The following is a 17370-nucleotide window of genomic DNA, read 5'->3' on the forward strand; positions in this document are numbered from 1 at the left end:
CGAGACAGTCTCACAATAATTTTTATGAGAAAAATAATTCAGATACAACAAAGCTATGAAAAAAAATTTCAACCTTTACACATACGATCAAAATTATGTGTATCAAACCTCATGCATGCATTCCCATTCATATCATAAATAGGGAATACGGAGAAATACAATTACATAAGTTGATTTATTTGAATTTCTAGCTCCGTCAGCAATCGACATTTGATTTGAGCCAAATAAATTTTTTTTCCAACTTTTCATTCGTTTTTACTAGAGCATCCACATGACGTCAGATACATTGACTATTTCAAACTTCACAGCAATAAATTTTTTTGGATGTCACTTTAGGAATCTTATCAAAAGGATTAGAAGTTAGACTAATTACAGAATTAATTAAAAACCAAATTAGGTTAAGTTGAAAACCTAATTTTGCCATTTTCCTTTATAAATTTAAATTCATTTTTCAATAAGTTCTCTATTATACAGAGTATCGGCATTCAGAAATTATTCTTTTTGCATTAAATATGTTGGCCAGTGATGTGAAGTAGATGCAGAAAAGCTGGACAAAATTAGATTTGAAGTTAAAAGAGAAGCGTGCTGACTGTCGGAGAATTCATACTGGTTTTCCTTCCATTATTCATCATTAATCATTTGTCAACTACCAGTCCAAAGTAATGTTATCTTTAAATTAATCAATTAATACTATTTATCATGTGAATGTACTTTAATAAGCAAATACTTCGATAAATCCAAATAATAAAAAATCGATTTTTATCTGTTTGATTCAAAGTTTTGCTTTTTCCTATGTTGAGGACATTTTCTTTACGATGTTTTGCCAAAAAATTTTTTTTTAAAAAAAACACCAGTTATTACAAGTGCAACTGCAAGAAGTCTTAATCGAGAGCCGAAATAATTAAATTAATATATTTTTTTTAGATGAGAAAGTCATCTAAATTTAAGACTTTGATATCAAATGCACCGTAAATAATCGACATGAATGGTTGAATTTTTGTTTCAAGACCAAAAGCCATTTAATCATCAGGAGGTTAAAATATAACTCTTTTTTTTAGTGTGTCTCATGTGAGATCGTCTCACGGATCTTAATCTGTGAGACGGGTCAACCCTACCCATATTCACAATAAAAAGTAATACTCTTAGCATAAAAAGTAATACTTTTTCATGGATGATCCAAATAAGAGATCCGTCTCACAAAATACGACCCGTGAGACCGTCTCACACAAGTTTTTGTTTTTGTTTTTTATGTCGAACTTGTTACAACATGTTTAGGCTTTTTTCTTTATATAGTAGATCTCCTTTGAGACGAGTAGACTTTATTCATACTTACAATGAAATGTAACGTTGTTCACATAAAAATTAAAACTTTTGTTGAGCCACGTCGAAAATTCGTTTCACAAAATTTATCTGTGAAACAATCTCATATGAGTTTTTTTTAAGTTTTCTAGTTAATATATTATTTATGTTGGGATCAAAATTGAGTTTAGAGATGGAGTGAATAAATTTTTTAAAATATTTTGCAAAACTTAAGCTTACTTTAATATTTTTTATCTGTTAAAACCCTTTCTTGAACGATTAGACTTGACTGGACCATTTAAAAGATTTTAAGTGCGGCAAGGGTCCGACTAGACTAATGATATAATATATATTTAATGCAATCTAGGGGTGTCAATTCGGGTAAGTTCAAGTTGAGTTGACGAATGGTGGTATTAAAAAACTGTTCAACCCAAACCTGACTAGAACCCGAAAACTCCAAATCCTAACCTGTACCCGACTAACTCGACTCAACCAAATTTTTATTTATTTATTTATTTTAAAACAATAAAATTAAATTAAAAAAATTAATTTAAACACATAATAACAAAACTTCCATTATATATGATTTAAATTTGAAAGTCTAATCGTAGAAAATTAAAAATATATTCACTAGATCAAATAAACAATTGTTTAAAAATTTTAAAAAATGTATAAAATAAATATTAAATAATGAAAAATTATGATATAAATATACAAAAACTTTTATTAAAATATACATATATAAAAATGTAGAAAATATTTATTAATTATATCGGTTCCAACTCGATTTGACCCGAACTCTCAACTCTCAACTCAGACCTGATTTTTTTGGGTCGAACCGAGTCGAGTTGCCGGTCAGGTACTATTTTGACACCCCTAATGCAATCAATCAACACAACAGATAGATAAATAAAGATTGAAGTAAGTGTGTAATTTAAATGGACAAGATTTTATGGATGTTTGGATATAACAACTCATATGTCACTATTTCTTCCAATTATGAAAAAATTCACTAAAAGACTTTGATTAGTACAACTTTTGTACAACTCTCTTCAAGTAGGACTTATTGTTGTCTAAATCAAAACTCTTAGTGATAAATCAACACAAAAAATTCTATTTGTTTAATAATTTATCGATTCACCAGCAACAACAACCTTTCCAACAGGTAACTTGGAATAACTAGAATTGGTTAAGTAGCACAAATTGATCTTTGGTAATCTTATATGAATAAGTAGACGCGTGCACAGTGAGCGGCTTGATATTTAAAAAGAATAAATATGATCGAGATCTCATATATTGCAGATTGTGAATTCTTGAATGTTGTATTTGTTTTTTTTATTGTTATTAGTTATTACTATGTATTTAAAGGTCTGAATTTGTATATTTATACCTTAAGTTTTCCAATGGTCGGAAAAAAAAATTCAACGTTCATCTGTATTTTTTCTCTGACATATTGGTATTGTCAACTTTTCTTCATAGTACACTGCATTGATGTTCATTTAATGTTTATTTGTTTTTTTTTTTTTTACGGTTTTGACCTTTTTATCTTCTGAAAAGTTGATTGACTTTTGATATTTCAATAAACATTTATGTCAACCAAGAGTTGGTAGGATATTGTGCATGATATTTTATTTGATAACATTGAATAGTTTAAGTTTTTGTATCTATATTGATCTGTTAATATCTTACCGGTTGGATTGCAGTTAGAGTTGAACGGTCCAACTCTGAACTATTCTTCGATAGAACTGTCTGAAAAGAAAAGATTCAAGTGATGATCTTTGGATGATCTCTGCAACTTGAGCTTCTGATGGAACGATAAGAGCTTGACTTGTCCATATATAAATTAGAGTCCAGTAAATATATAAGAATAATAGTTGGACCTGAAACAGTTTGATGTTGTTTTTGTCATTACCAAAACTTATGGTATCTGTAAAACTAACAATTTTTCAATTTTTGGTGATGACAAAATCAAATCTGCAAAACGAGGTATAATTGTTAAATAGAAACACAGTTCAGTATAAGAGATAATTAAAAAATTATTTAATTGAGTAAATGAAATGACATTGTTATAATTGTAAATATTAAAGAATAACCTGTTACAACTAAAAATAAACAAAATTATCCATGAAATCTTGAGCCACCACCGCCACCGCCACCCCCACCGCCACCGCCACCCCCTCTCTTCCTTTTGGCTTCTTCATCTTACCTTTTCTTCTGTTCAACTTTCTTGACCTCTTCATATCTAGCCCTTTCTGCCCTTTTTTTCCTTCTTCCAGCTTTTTATAATCAGCTTCTCCATTTTTGGCATCAATGTGATTTTTCACCTGTGCTATTCGCACTGACAGGTCATCATTCATGTTGGTGGCTTGAATCTTCATCTTGAGCTGGTCCGAACTGATATTGTGGAATTGTTTCCCAATGAAGCTGATGTATTTGAGAATCTGTGATTTGAAATTGTCAAACGTCATTGTATGAGCAAAATAGTTGTTATGTCATTTGATCTTAATCACTTTCTTCATCATGCTAAAACAGTTGATTGCCACGAGATGTTGAATGGCCGGATTTGAATATGTTGATAGGATTAGGATGAGGTTTATAGGATGCATGAATGATAATTTTTCCACCGATTAGACTTGCCGAAAGAACATCATCATGGATTTCTTGTGTTGTATCTGCCTATAGGGCTGTGAGAGTGAATTTTGAGATTGTGCAGCATGAAAAAGTTTGGAGTTTGACCCAGAGCCGTACTTGTGTTGAATGAGGCCTGAAACGAAAATTGAAAAATGGACCCTCTTGTTACAGTAATAAATATAAAATTCAATTTGCAAATAACGAATATACTAATAAATACATTAATAAACTTTATCTTATGAAAGGAGATTAGAAACGGAAATAAAGCATAATTCATGAAGAAAATTACTTACCTTCAGGATTAAGAGAAGTAGGGACCATAAACTTTATTTGATGAATGAGGACAAGAATTAGAGTCGAGATTTGGAGTGAGTGAGAAAACAAATAACATATACCATATATATATTTACATATATATAAATTTGGGCCATTTATTGGGCCGGGCCCTGNAATCGAATAAATTTTCATGTTTTTTAATTTATAATATTTTTTTTAAAATATTGTTAATATAAAATTGAAAAATAATTTTAATAATTAATTAAATTTTTAATATTTTTATTTTGTATTTAAACAAAAAAACAAAAACAAAAAAAACGAGCAAGTTGACATACCCTGAACCCGTAAATTCACGAGGTGAGATGGGAGTAGTCCAATATGAAGTGGGATGGGTCTGGGGTTTGGGCAACCCCCATTGCTCTCCTATCTGTGGCCCAACCCAGAAACATTTTCCACCGTCTTGTTTCCCAATTTTAGTGGAAATACCGAACATGGAACACGAGGCCGACGAGGAGCCGCCACCTCTCGCCGTTTCTATAAGCGATGCCGTTGATGAATATGTTCCATCGCAGGCTTCCGATCAGATCCTTCGGATGGATGTCGCCGAAGCTCCGGCGGTCGGCGTCACCGTCATCACAGGCTATCTCGGCGCCGGAAAATCCACGGTAGAGAATGAAAGTAGGAAGAGATTAGTCTTATTTAACCTGAGATTGTTGATTTGTCCATATAAAACTTAGCATGAATGCATTAACGCGAGTTCAAGGAAATGATCAATTCTTGCTTGTTAATAGATTAAGTGCAGATGCTAACTAGATTTGAGCTAACCTTGAGTCTTCAATTTCTCTTGAAATGTCTTTTTTGTTGCTGTATCATAAGATTTTGTAGATATTATACAATATATGTAGATTATGAAGTTTAACTTGTACTATTTGAAGTTATTTTTGCCTGTTCTGAGGAATTCTGAGAGTAGATTGAATCGTGCAATTCATTTCTATACATTTATGAGTAAAAAAATTTCTGTTACGGTTTGTAAGAAAATCGCAAAATTTTATGATGTCATTGCTCACTGTTATGTGCACTTTATATTTTAAACTTGTGTGTGATTGAACTTGCGCTCGTGTTTTCCTTTCCTTGTAGTTGGTGAACCATATATTGAATGGGAAGCATGGGAAGAGAATTGCAGTTATATTAAATGAGTTTGGGGAAGAGATTGGAGTGGAGAGAGCAATGATTAATGAAGGAGAAGGTGGGGCACTTGTGGAGGAGTGGGTTGAGCTTGCAAATGGGTGCATTTGCTGCACTGTAAAGCATAGCTTGGTTCAGGCTCTAGAGCAACTCGTGCAGAGAAAAGAGAGGTTTAATTTTCTTTACTATGTTTCGGTTTCTGATTGATTATTTGCAAACTAGTGGGTTTTTAGATGGTAATTGATGACGAAATGCATTATCATGTGTAATGTTTCTTTTTCAATGATATTCTTCTCAAAGAAAATTTTATTCTTCAATCTCAGAGCAAGTGTGGCATTTTTTTTTAATTACTGATATTATTCTTTCCCAATTGCATCTCTATATGTTTTTTATATTTTATGTGACTTCTGAAGTGAAATCAAGAAATGAGGTGGTCATGTGTTCCATTGGCATGCTTTAATTTGTGGTTTAACGGTAATTGCAACAATAACTAATATATATGTGCAGGCAGCATACCATAGGCTATAGTTTGTTTAAGAAAGTTAATGTGAGGACATGCTTGTGCACATATATGCTTCAATGAAAATCTTTTTTCTTAGTTTCTCGCACCATGTGACTTATGCCTTTGATGTTTTATTACAACTTACAAGCTAGAGTAAAGGGAGCTCAATATCACTGCATCTGCCTCGTTGAAATGAATATTAGTAATTGATATGATGCGCGCATATAGTGACTGACCTTAGTTGCTACGAACCAAGTTCTTGGAAAAATTTATCGAGGTAGAAGATATTAGTGGCGGCAGATCACCCAGGGAAAGTGCATAAGTTACTTTTGTTTTTTTGTTCTGTATAGGCTTGACCATATATTACTAGAGACCACTGGGTTGGCAAATCCTGCTCCTCTAGCATCTGTACTTTGGTTGGATGACCAATTGGAATCAGCTGTCAGGCTTGACTCTATTGTCACTGTGAGTCTCTTGTCATGGCCATCAAATAGAACTCTTGGTAACTCCTATCTCAGTTTGATTCTAATGAAGCTTCCGTCATTGGATTTTTCTTTTCTTGTAGGTCGTGGATGCCAAAAACCTACGTTATCAGCTCAAATTAAATAAGGAATCTTCTTCATTTCCAGAAGCATACCATCAAATAGCATTTGCGGTAATTCGTCATTCTTTGTGATTGTTTCCTCTTCCAAAGATCCACAGTCCTCGTGGTTTTTGCTGGGTTATGTGATAAGGACAGTTCAGATGCTTCTTTATTTTTTTTTCAGGATGTAGTGATTCTTAATAAGGTCGATCTAGTGTCTTCAGACGATTCGAAAGCAGTTATGAAAGATTTGGAAAAGGATATATTTAGTATCAATTCTCTTGCCAACATCATTCATTCAGTGCAGTGTCAAGTCGACTTGTCCATGATACTAAATCGTCAAGCATATGGTGCTACAGTTAGTCACCTATTAGAATTATCTTTATGCACATGTTCTCTTGTTTTCTATTTTAACAGTTGAGGAAGTGAGCAACATCAAAGTTTCCTTTCATTTCAGCGTACTGCTCATTTGGAAGCTCTGTTGGAAGAAAATAGAACTCTATCTACCACAGATATTCATGATAGTGGTGTGAGAACCTTGTGCATTTGTGAGCCAAAGAAACTTGATCTTGAGAAGGTACTTGTTGAAACGGCTGCTAGATGGGATGTTGTCAGGATATATGTAACATTCAACGCATCTTCGTTTAGCTTTCCAGGGAACCTATTTTCAAAATTTGCTTTCAATGTGATGATAGCAAAATAGCTATGATTTTTTTGGTATATGAGTATTCATAATATATTTATTTATTTTAATGTGCCTTTAATGGAGTAGTAGTGCAATCTTGCATCAGTTTCTGCTTATCAGAGGGCCTTTTATTTTACCTAGTACCGATGTCGCAATTATACTCAGGGATGCTGTCTTTATCTAGGTTAGAATGTGGATTGAGGAGATTCTTTGGGATAAGAAGTATGGCATGGATGTTTATCGATGCAAAGGGATTCTAAATGTCAGGAATTCAAATCAACTTCACACACTGCAGGTACTGTGTTAAACTAAATTTTGTGAAAGTTAAACTTGAGGATACTTTTATAATGTTTATTGTTCGAGGACCAACTTGCAAATAATTGATCTCAAGTCCTGTTATACAATTGATCACGGTTTTCATATTGTGCAATGAAACGAACCTTTTAGTCTCTCGATTATTTTAGCAGCATATGCTTTCATCTTATGTAACTTACATTTTCTATAGTTTCTCATTTCTTAATAGGTTTACACTGTTTTGCAGGCAGTGAGAGAAATATATGAGATTGTTCCAAGTCGCCAGTGGAGAGATGGGGAGAACAAAACCACTAAAATTGTTTTCATAGGTATATTTTTCATAAATTTCGAGATACATAACCGACTGGCAGATTTAAAACAAGGATTACTCATGTGTAGGTCGTTCACTAAATGAGGAGATTCTTGTGAATACAATGGGAACTTGCACCTTGTAAGACTGCCAAATGTTTTCAAGGTGCGTAGTTAGTTTGATTTTTGACTTTATGTTTTACTCTTTTTTTGGATTCTATCTTGTAAATTATATCATCATTTTATCACTTTCCGAACTTTTTTTAATAATGAGTTTAATGCTATCATGCAATTATTATCTTAATATATGATTTTACGTCCGAACATTATCTCAAATCATCCCGATGCTTGTCATTGTTAAAATATAGATTCTTTAATCTAGTTTAATATAATATATAGTTTCTTTAATAGTTTAACGTGTCAAATTTGCGACAAAAATTAAAGAAAAATAACACAAAATATAATTTATTCAAAATACTGATCTGATACATCTCAATTCTAAAACTAACTTCACAAACATTTCAACCCAAAAGGTTCATCTACTCCAAATTTAGTAGTGATGAAATCAGAGTAATTAATTTTTCATTGCGATTCAGTAGTTTTAATCTAGAACAGATACTCAACTAGGAATATGCTAGAGTTAAATTACCTTACATTTTGTTTTGTAGGCACACCTTTTTTGGCAATAGAAGGTCCCCTACCAGTGGTCCTGCATTAAACTTTTTAGTTGCCGACAGCCAACACCCCTAAGATTTCTTGCATGGAGAATTGAGAACTTACTTTTTCACTGATATTACTTTTTCGGCTTGATTTTGAGAATTGAAGACACCAAAGGGGTTTCTTTTAGTAACAGCCGAACTTCTACCATGTATCAACTGCCAACCATATTTTGAGTAGTTTGTCCTCAGAACTCAAGTAGAAATGGGCTTTTTATCATTTTCTAATCCAATAATCAACAGTTTTAAAAATCTTAAATGGGTTTTTTTTCACAACATTAGAACAATTACATAATTTTATCATATCTTCCCTTCTGCAGATAGAGGGAAACGATGTCGTATTTTACGGGCAAACTCGAAATTGCGACGGTTCAACTATCGCCCGCTATATTAGATGTTGCAGTATTTTATAGGCGTTGGATGCATTTTTAAGTTATTTTTACATCACGGTATCTTTTGCCCGATCCTATGTCATTGGGACCACATTTATCGCATCTCTTCTATTTTTCAACTCTTCTTCATATGAAGAATTGCATCATTATAGGTATTTTTAAGACTATTTCAAAATATTTAATACATCTGTGATATTCGTGTACATATCTAAGAACATGGAGAAAAGTTTGATGCCGGCCCGATATAAAAAAGTTTAGGGTTCATCAACGTTCTAAGTTTGAGATTTTATAAAATCTTGGGTTCAAGACTCAATTATAATAAATTTTTTTTACCAATTCAAAAGTATGCATGCATAAAACATTAGATCTATATGTATAAAAAATTGTCAAACTTAGAACTTGTACGTCATGGCACACGCCAAGTCTTCACAACTCATTTTCCTGCAGCAATATTCTACGTACATTGAGTTTTTTTTATTTTAACCAACTGAGAATTGGTCGTATTATCTCAAAATTCTACGGTTTTCAAATCGTATCTGATTATTTTATGACGACCTTGGAGAGACTTCGAGTTTTGGAGACTCGATTGTTTCTCTCTTCCCTTCGCATTCGACTCGATCGCCCTAATCCGGGAAGAAGTCGAATTCAGATTATTAATGTGAAATACGAGAATTAGAGCTTCCAATATAGGAAATTGTGGAGGGGTTAAAACTCGTTATGGCTCATATTAATGAAGTTGATCGTCCTTGTACCAGAAAAAAAAAATTGAATTTTCATAAATTTAAATTTCTGAAAATTCATATTTTGCTTTCAAGATATATTTTAACGGATGAGGTTCATTCCAAATTTTATTTTCAATAATTTAAATAATTGTATGCATATTATTTATGTTGGGAAACGATATATATAAAATTGAATTAATTTTTAGAAGTTATTTATTTATATTATTTGAGAAGATTTAAACCGTCATCAACAGCAATTTACGAGCCAAGTTACCTAACCAACGCATATTACGTAATGTGACGAGCCTATTTTACACCAACTATGCGCTAATTTTATATTCATGAAATAAAATATACACGACAATATGATTAAAGAGAGCAATTATTATACTAACGTGCACTAGATGTTTCTTAATTATTGTATATATTTTCTTCGAGTTCACGAAATAATTCCTAAATTATTGCACATACTTTTTAAATTTAGCAAGTTTGTATTGAATTTGAGTCCCCTTTTTGCAATTTACTAGTCTAATTATTGTCTTTACTTTATAGAGTTGATATTTCATAAGTTCGTAAGACGGATCAATCATGTTCATATTTACAATAAAAATTAATATATTTGACATAAAAAGTAATACTTTTTCGTGGACGACTCATATAGAATATCCATTTCACAAAATTGACCCGTGAGACCGTCTCACATGAGTTTTTGTGTTATTTATAAGGGAGAATTTCCATCTCATTTTTTTTAATCCTATCGTTTGGTTCTTGAGATGTCATTCACTTAGATGTATGTGATTAAACTATCACATCTTTTTTCAATTTTTTATCCAAATAAAAATACCCAGTCGCCTCAAATCTCTGAACCTTAGGTTTATCGTTAATTTTTGCACGTACAACGTGTATACTTCAGCCACAGTATAAATAAATGAAAATTCATATATGTATATGAAGAATTAAAAAAATCGTAGTTCACATTAAATGATCAAGAAGCTCCCCCCTTGATGATTGATAGCTATACAACAATAGGAAAATCTAAATTGTTTATAAAAACATTTGGGGTCACCTATACCTTAACGTCCTAGTCGTATTAGTGAAGATGGGGACATCATGAGCTTCATTCATCATCCCTTTGGCATCACAATTATATTTTGCTAATATCCCTCATCATTTCTTCTAGGTGTAAACAAATAGTCAAGCTTATCATTGAAGATTTTGGCCTTTGGAAATTTTTTTATTTGAAAGATTTCAATTTGTGTAATTAAGATCACGAAAACTTAAAAAATTGAAGTCGTACGATTACGATTATATATCGTAGGTATATAATATTATAAATTTCTCGTTTCGACGACAGTTATCTATGTTCATACTTAAAACGAGCTTATATTTAAATTTTTTTTATTTCGATACGCAAGACATGAATAATAACCTAATTTACTATGAATTACCATTTGGATGCTCTTGGTCAAAAGAAGTATAAAAATCAACACTCCCCGAGATTTTTACCGGAACAATGCCCCCAAATTTTAACAAAGATGGCAACTTTAGAAAAAGCAAAACAATCAAATTACTATAAATAGTTTAAAACTTCAAAAGGACTAAAAGTGTAAATACCAATAACTATGGGGTGGAAAAATAATTATTCCATTTTCAGTTATTAAGAATCGACCTCCTCCTTATCTCTCAATGTGCGAGCTTACCGGATTGGATCTTGAAATTTATATATAAATCCAACGCTCTCTGAAAGTAAAAAAATTTCTCAAATATAGAGAATTTACGCTGCAAAAAGCTGCAACTCTCTCTCTCTACATGTCAATGGCGGATCGAACTGTGCTTAATCTATATGTACTCTCGTAAACTTCCCATGTTATAGATAATTTACGGGTCAGAAAGCTGCAACTTTCTCTCTTTCCTCTCTAAATGTCAATGAAGAATTGAGCTCTGCTTGATATTTGTGTACTCTCTTCAGTATCTGCGCACTTTAGCTACAGGTGAGCGAAACCCCGGATGATCTCTTTTTAAGGTTTATTTGGTTGTTTTATCTTTTTATTGATTTGTGTTTTGTGATAATGCTGAATTATTGCGTTGTTGTAACGTGTGGTGGTCCTGGTGGATCTGATCCGAGTGAAGGATCTGTGTGAGTTTCTGGGGAAAGGTTTTTGGGATTAGATTGTGTCGTGTAGTGGTTCTGTTGATTTTTCTTTGCTCTGACGACGCAGTCATGCAGGTTTGATTTGATCTGGATTTTTGTTTGTTTTACTTTCATAGTTGTTGATTGCAGAAAAAGAAAGGCTTTCTGATATCTTGGATTCAGCATTGTTTTCAGACGGAATTGTGGAGGTTATTTGATTTCGTGTGTCAGTTCATGTGTGTAAGTATAAGTTTGAGTGGGAGGTTTTTGTGTTCTGAGTTTGGTTGTCATAGCCAAGGAGTGAATCATTGTGCCGCCATTTGTTGATATTTGGTGAATGCTTGACTACGGAAAGTGACCGAGAAATTGGCTATTCTTTGGTTTGTGGATGCTTGTTTGGGATTTTTGCCGATGCTGGCTGAGAAAGTTTGGAGTCTTGATCACTTTATGCATGAAAGATTGTGTCTGATGATACCCACCCTTTTGGAATTCTTTGACATTGACGTTGGGGTACTGAGGGGGAATTTTGCATGTGTTTGAAGATTATTGCAGAGTTTGGACATGAGAAGCTCTTGGTACAATAAACTATCTTTGATTTTCGGCTCTAGACAACCGCTCAACTGGTTGATTTTGTGTCTACTTAGTGTCTTTGTTTTGATTGCACTTTTTGGATCTTCTTCCACTACATTTGATGCTGTGACTGCTTCTGCAAGACCTGAAATTTATTTGAACTATAGAAGATTGAAAGAGAGAGCACTGAGTGATTATTTCGATTTAAAAAATCTAGGGTCTGTTAATGTAAAGGATTTTGATCTTTGTGGGAAGGAAAGAGAGAATCATGTGCCATGCTACAATGTGTCTGCTAGTTTGCTAGCTGGTTTTAAAGATGGGGAGGAGTTTGATCGTCACTGTGAAGTATTACACGACCATCAACGTTGCTTGATCCGACCCCCTAAAGATTATAAAATTCCTTTGAATTGGCCCAGTAGTAGGGATGTTGTATGGACTGGGAATGTTAAACTAAGCAAAGACCAATTCCTTTCATCTGGAAGCATGACAAAAAGGTAGTTATTCTTAACTTAGTTGGAAATTTTTGGATTCAACCTTTCCAGTTCCATTGGATTAATGGCCATATGCAACTTCTGTAATTTAAATGTTATATTTGTCATATGTTCCATTATTGTTGTACCTTTGAATTTTTGCAGGTTAATGTTGCTGGAAGAGAATCAAATTTCCTTTCACTCGGATGATGGTAAGATTGTTGATGGTGTCAAGGGTTATTCTCACCAGATTGCTGAGATGATAGGATTGGGAAGTGATGCTGAATTCCGTGAAGCTGGTGTAAGTTATCTCTACCAAGCCTATCATGTGTTCTTTATTCACAGTTTTGCCGACTGCACCAGGTTTTCTTTTGCAAACGCAAGTTGTGTTGGTTAGGAAAATCCCGAAAAGTTTAAATTTTGTTTTTTTTTAATTTTGTGAAATTGTTATGCATTTTATCTTTCGTCGTAGGCAGATAAATTTCTATCTGCCTAATTTGGTAGTTGATGAATTTGCCTCTGCTAAATTACAGGTGCGCAATGTATTAGACATTGGCTGTGGATTTGGTAGCTTTGACGCTCACTTGCTCACGCTCAAGTTGATGGCCGTTTGTATAGCAGCTTATGAGTCAACCGGTAGCCAAGTTCAGCTAGCACTTGAGAGAGGTCTACCAGCTATCATTGGAAGCTTCATTTCAAGACAGCTACCATTTCCATCGCTATCATATGACATGGTTCACTGCACTCAGTGTGGCATTTTCTGGGATGACAAAGGTATTTTCTTTGTTTGGCATTCGGGTGATGGTCTTTCCTCTTCATGTCAAGCAATTTTAAGGCAATGCTTTTGTCCCCCTTGGGTTCATAGAGAATTTTCTTATTTCTCTAAGAATGAGTCCTTAAACTAAGCAACTGTGGACAATGGACTTTATCGTAACTTTTTACATTGTAGGAAAATAAAATTGATATTTGGGTTCAACACATATGTCAGGCTATCATCATTCTGATTTCCTGTTGCAGCTACCATTATTTGATTTGATGTCGGCCTACTACAACACAGAAATTTTGTGTGAAATATGTATGGTTTGGAGGTCTCTCCATGTTAATGAAAGTAAAATATTTTGTTGTGTAAATTTTTTATGCTTCTTGAATATGTGACAATTTGGAAATGCATTAGATCTAAGTTCGTACTAAAAAAAACTATGTTAAATAGAAAAGATAGGTAATCCATTTAATATCCAAGGACTTTCTTTCTATTTGTAAAAAAAAAGTTGTATAATAGTGTTTCTTATACATTAGTTGATACTTCAAGGGGGCTTTACCTGGAATGAAAGAACAAAATGAATTCATGAAGGCTTAATTACTCAAACACTTCACGCTGATGAACAGAAATTGAACTTTATAATCAAGATTTTGCCTATGTCTGGAATAAGCAGCAGAGAGGTGTATCATCAGAGAAAAATAATGACTTTGTCTGTACATGCATTTTAACACCTAATTGACATAAAGATACCCATTTAATTTATTTCATCTGCTGCATTTGTTTTTTATGCTTATAATAAACTACAAGGCAAGTTAGTAATTAGTTATTTTATGCTTTCTAGGCACTGTGAAAGAGGATAATTGGGTGGGTGTTGCCGAAGTTTTTTGACATAATGTGATGGATTTAATTTATTTTTTTTAATGATTTCTTGAACTTATTATGAGTTTGTCTATCAGATGGAATCTTTCTAATCGAAGTTGACAGAGTACTCAGGCCTGGAGGATACTTTGTTTTAACATCACCCACAAGCAGACATCAAGGAAGTTCTGTAGGCACAAAGAAAGGCAGCATCGCAACTCCTTTTGAAGAATTCGCTCAAAAACTATGTTGGAATCTTTTGGCAGAGAAAGAGGAGACTTTCATCTGGCAGAAAACTGCAGATACTCAATGCTATATTTCTAGGTGAGGCTAGTTTGTTACTCTTATCTTATGCCTGATGTTTCCTTTATTTCGTTCACTTCCCCACCACTGGTCATTTTTATTTTTTCAGCTTACTTTGTATCCTCTCTACCTCCCCACTTTCTCCATCATGCATCTTTCATTTATTCATGATTCCTTGCGGTTCAATTTTAGGAAGCAGGGCAGCACCCCGCTTTGTAATGCAGAGGATGTCCAGTCATATTATAGACCACTTGCGCGGTGTATAAGTGGGACGACAACCAAGCATTGGATCCCAATTCAGAAGAGACCATCTGGTTCATTAACCTCTGATCAGCTGGATGTCTATGGTAAGTAATGCTAGTTCGATGACATTCAGGTCTTGAGCTGCTATATTGGTATTTCTTTTGTGCACTGCCAACATTCTAAACCCTGCTCTTTTTAGTTTGCAAACAAAGTCAATTTGTCATATCATTCAATTTTGACAGGAATTAATTCTGAAGATTTCTTTGAAGACTTTGAGTTCTGGAGATCATCATTAAGAAATTATTGGTCATTGCTTTCTCCCTTGATTTTCTCTGACCACCCAAAGAGACCAGGTGATGAAGACCCAATGCCTCCTTATAATATGGTTCGGAATGTGATGGACATGCATACACATTATGGAGGCTTTAATGCTGCTCTGTTGGAGGCTAGAAAGTCTGTGTGGGTAATGAATGTTGTGCCCGTAGGTGAACCTAATACGCTTCCTATCATTTTTGACCAAGGTTTTGCAGGTGTCTTGCATAACTGGTAAGAAGTTTGTTCTAGAGGTGCCCTACACTAGTTCACCGCTGTGTTTCTTAAGTGAAAGTTAACTGATAAGCTGCTGCTTAATCTGGAAATCCCTTTCAGGCTTAAGTTTCTTTTGACATCATATTTTTAAGAATAGGATTATACAAGTTATATTCGTACAGCAGTGTTTTACTAGTATTTTACTTGGGATGGCTTATTGTTGAACTCCCTCCCCAAGTGTGGTTGAGAAATTGGGATATAAGAAACATTAGCCATCAGTCATTAAGGTTCGTTTGGAGGTCGAGAAGTAATTTCATAGTAGCACATCAAGCTTCTTTGAAATAGTTCGAGACATAGTCTGATTTGGATAACACTCTCTTAATTCCAATTTCACGATCAAGAAATGTATCCTCTATAACCAATATGCAAACCATGACTAAAAGGAATTAAATATTTTCTCTACTCAGTTACTTTTCTATGTGATTTATCTTGTTGCACTATCTCTTCAATTTTCTAAACCTTTCCATGGAGTGTTGAGAAAACAGTTCTTACAATGCAGGTGTGAACCTTTCCCTACCTACCCTCGGACATATGACTTGCTTCACGCCAGGGGACTACTTTCACACCTTGCTACTGAACAGTGCAGTATGGTTGATTTAATTTTTGAGATGGATCGCATTCTCCGGCCTGAGGTAATAGTCAATGACCGATAGTTCAGATGCTCTAAAGTTCTTGATCATTTGATGATTTTCATCTTATCCTGTTGAAAGTACAGATCTTTTGAGCATATTTTTGTATCTGCTCTTGATACTAGCATTCTCAAATGACAAGCATAACTGTATGCAGGGATGGGTTATCATATCTGATAAGGTTGGTCCTATTGAGAGTGCACGTACCATTGTTACACAGCTCCGCTGGGAAGCTCGGGTTATTGATGTTCAGAATGGAAGTGACCAGCGGCTGCTAGTATGCCAAAAACCATTTGTGAGAAAATGATCTCTTATGAAAGCTCTCACCATCCCTGAGACAATCCAATCCTCCTAAATCTGGTAGTTCTTACATGTCTTTGATTATGGAATAGATTGAATAATTCAAAAAAAGCTGTGGTGGCCTGGCGGGGCTTATTGGGCAAGTATGGCTAGTTGTTTTTCTCAAAATGAAAAAAAAAAATTCTAATTTCATCCCTAGGTTTTCTAAAAGCATTAAATTTTTCCCTTGTCTATATACTATCTGCCCACTCCTCCTGGGGGGAAAAAAACTCAGGTCCACCACCGGTTCTGTGTATAAGTTTTGATGCAATGCTATCACCCAAGTGACATTCTATAAATACATCAATCAGGACAAACATGCCTGCTGCTTAAGGTTTCCACACAGCTATGATGGTTTTCCAAGAGCTAAATGTCCTTGCGAAGATGGTATCTAAAATTTTGAACGTTGTAGATTAGAGGTTTGGTGCAGAGGATATCCAGTTCGAAGAAAAGAGGATTTCTCCAATTAGTTCACAGCAATTCATCGATCCATTTCTAAGTCCTCTTTTGTTTTTTTAAAGTTCTATTTGATTATTTACGTGATCGAATCGTGTTTGCTGTTAAACAACTGAACCAATCTGCTGTAATTGCTACAAAAGCCACAAAATGTAAGAACTGAATATATGACAACTACTCACAAGTGTATGAACTCTGATCCCGAGTTTTGTTGCTCCGATGATTCTCTTCTGTAAATAGTGTTTCATCGCATAGGTATTATCATTTTTACAAGTACACTGAGTGCTCTACCAACGGTTGCACTGTGTCTCGCGGATTTAATTTTATGATATGTATCTCCAGCTCAACCAAAATAATAAAAACATATTATTTTTTATATCAAAATTATTATTTTTTTATTATAAATATAGATCGAGTTGACATTTCTAA

At 33.9% G+C, this 17370-nt stretch overlaps 2 protein-coding genes and 1 long non-coding RNA gene across 8 annotated transcripts; 2 read left to right on the forward strand and 1 right to left on the reverse strand.

The window, feature by feature from the left end:
* Positions 1-4578: 4578 nt before the first annotated feature.
* LOC140989199 (uncharacterized) lies at positions 4579-8949 on the forward strand. Of its 2 annotated transcripts, XM_073458333.1 has the most exons (10): positions 4580-4871; positions 5344-5561; positions 6244-6358; positions 6459-6548; positions 6661-6834; positions 6934-7053; positions 7346-7456; positions 7703-7784; positions 7855-7930; positions 8801-8949. In XM_073458333.1, the coding sequence occupies exons 1-9, from the start codon at positions 4698-4700 to the stop codon at positions 7908-7910; spliced, it is 1140 nt and encodes a 379-aa protein (XP_073314434.1). In that variant the 5' UTR covers positions 4580-4697; the 3' UTR covers positions 7911-7930; positions 8801-8949. The 2 variants fall into 2 exon arrangements, with proteins under 2 accessions (XP_073314435.1, XP_073314434.1); XM_073458334.1 differs by lacking the exon at positions 6661-6834 and having other exon boundaries at positions 4579-4871.
* A 2400-nt stretch (positions 8950-11349) lies between these two features.
* LOC140989632 (uncharacterized) lies at positions 11350-12056 on the reverse strand. Its single transcript, XR_012177536.1, has 2 exons — positions 11855-12056; positions 11350-11579 (listed from the first exon to the last, which is right to left on the reverse strand). It is a non-coding gene; the product is annotated as an uncharacterized lncRNA (long non-coding RNA).
* Positions 12057-12286: 230 nt separating this feature from the next.
* On the forward strand, positions 12287-17156 carry LOC140989631 (probable methyltransferase PMT5). 5 transcript variants are annotated; one of them, XM_073458930.1, is made up of 10 exons: positions 12287-12789; positions 12931-13066; positions 13299-13539; positions 14482-14707; positions 14879-15033; positions 15172-15475; positions 16017-16149; positions 16304-16471; positions 16563-16589; positions 16721-17156. In XM_073458930.1, exons 1-8 carry the CDS (start codon positions 12287-12289, stop codon positions 16451-16453), a joined length of 1848 nt encoding a protein of 615 aa, XP_073315031.1. In that variant the 3' UTR covers positions 16454-16471; positions 16563-16589; positions 16721-17156. The 5 variants fall into 5 exon arrangements, 4 of the variants coding, with proteins under 4 accessions (XP_073315031.1, XP_073315032.1, XP_073315030.1 ...); XM_073458931.1 differs by having other exon boundaries at positions 16797-17156; XR_012177535.1 differs by lacking the exon at positions 16563-16589 and having other exon boundaries at positions 16304-16506; positions 16797-17156.
* The last annotated feature ends 214 nt before the right edge of the window (positions 17157-17370 follow it).

This window comes from Primulina huaijiensis, chromosome 12 (assembly GCF_012295235.1).
Source record: "Primulina huaijiensis isolate GDHJ02 chromosome 12, ASM1229523v2, whole genome shotgun sequence".
NCBI lineage: Eukaryota > Viridiplantae > Streptophyta > Magnoliopsida > Lamiales > Gesneriaceae > Primulina > Primulina huaijiensis.

Coding starts and splice junctions, on each gene's coding strand:
- LOC140989199 (XM_073458333.1), top strand. CDS start 4,698: ATGGAACACGAGGCCGACGAGGAGCCGCCACCTCTCGCCGTTTCTATA. Junction 4,872..5,343: donor TCGGCGCCGGAAAATCCACG/GTAGAGAATGAA, acceptor CTTTCCTTGTAG/TTGGTGAACCATATATTGAA. Junction 5,562..6,243: donor CTCGTGCAGAGAAAAGAGAG/GTTTAATTTTCT, acceptor TGTTCTGTATAG/GCTTGACCATATATTACTAG.
- LOC140989631 (XM_073458928.1), top strand. CDS start 12,287: ATGAGAAGCTCTTGGTACAATAAACTATCTTTGATTTTCGGCTCTAGA. Junction 13,540..14,481: donor CATTTTCTGGGATGACAAAG/GTATTTTCTTTG, acceptor TTTGTCTATCAG/ATGGAATCTTTCTAATCGAA. Junction 14,708..14,878: donor ACTCAATGCTATATTTCTAG/GTGAGGCTAGTT, acceptor GTTCAATTTTAG/GAAGCAGGGCAGCACCCCGC.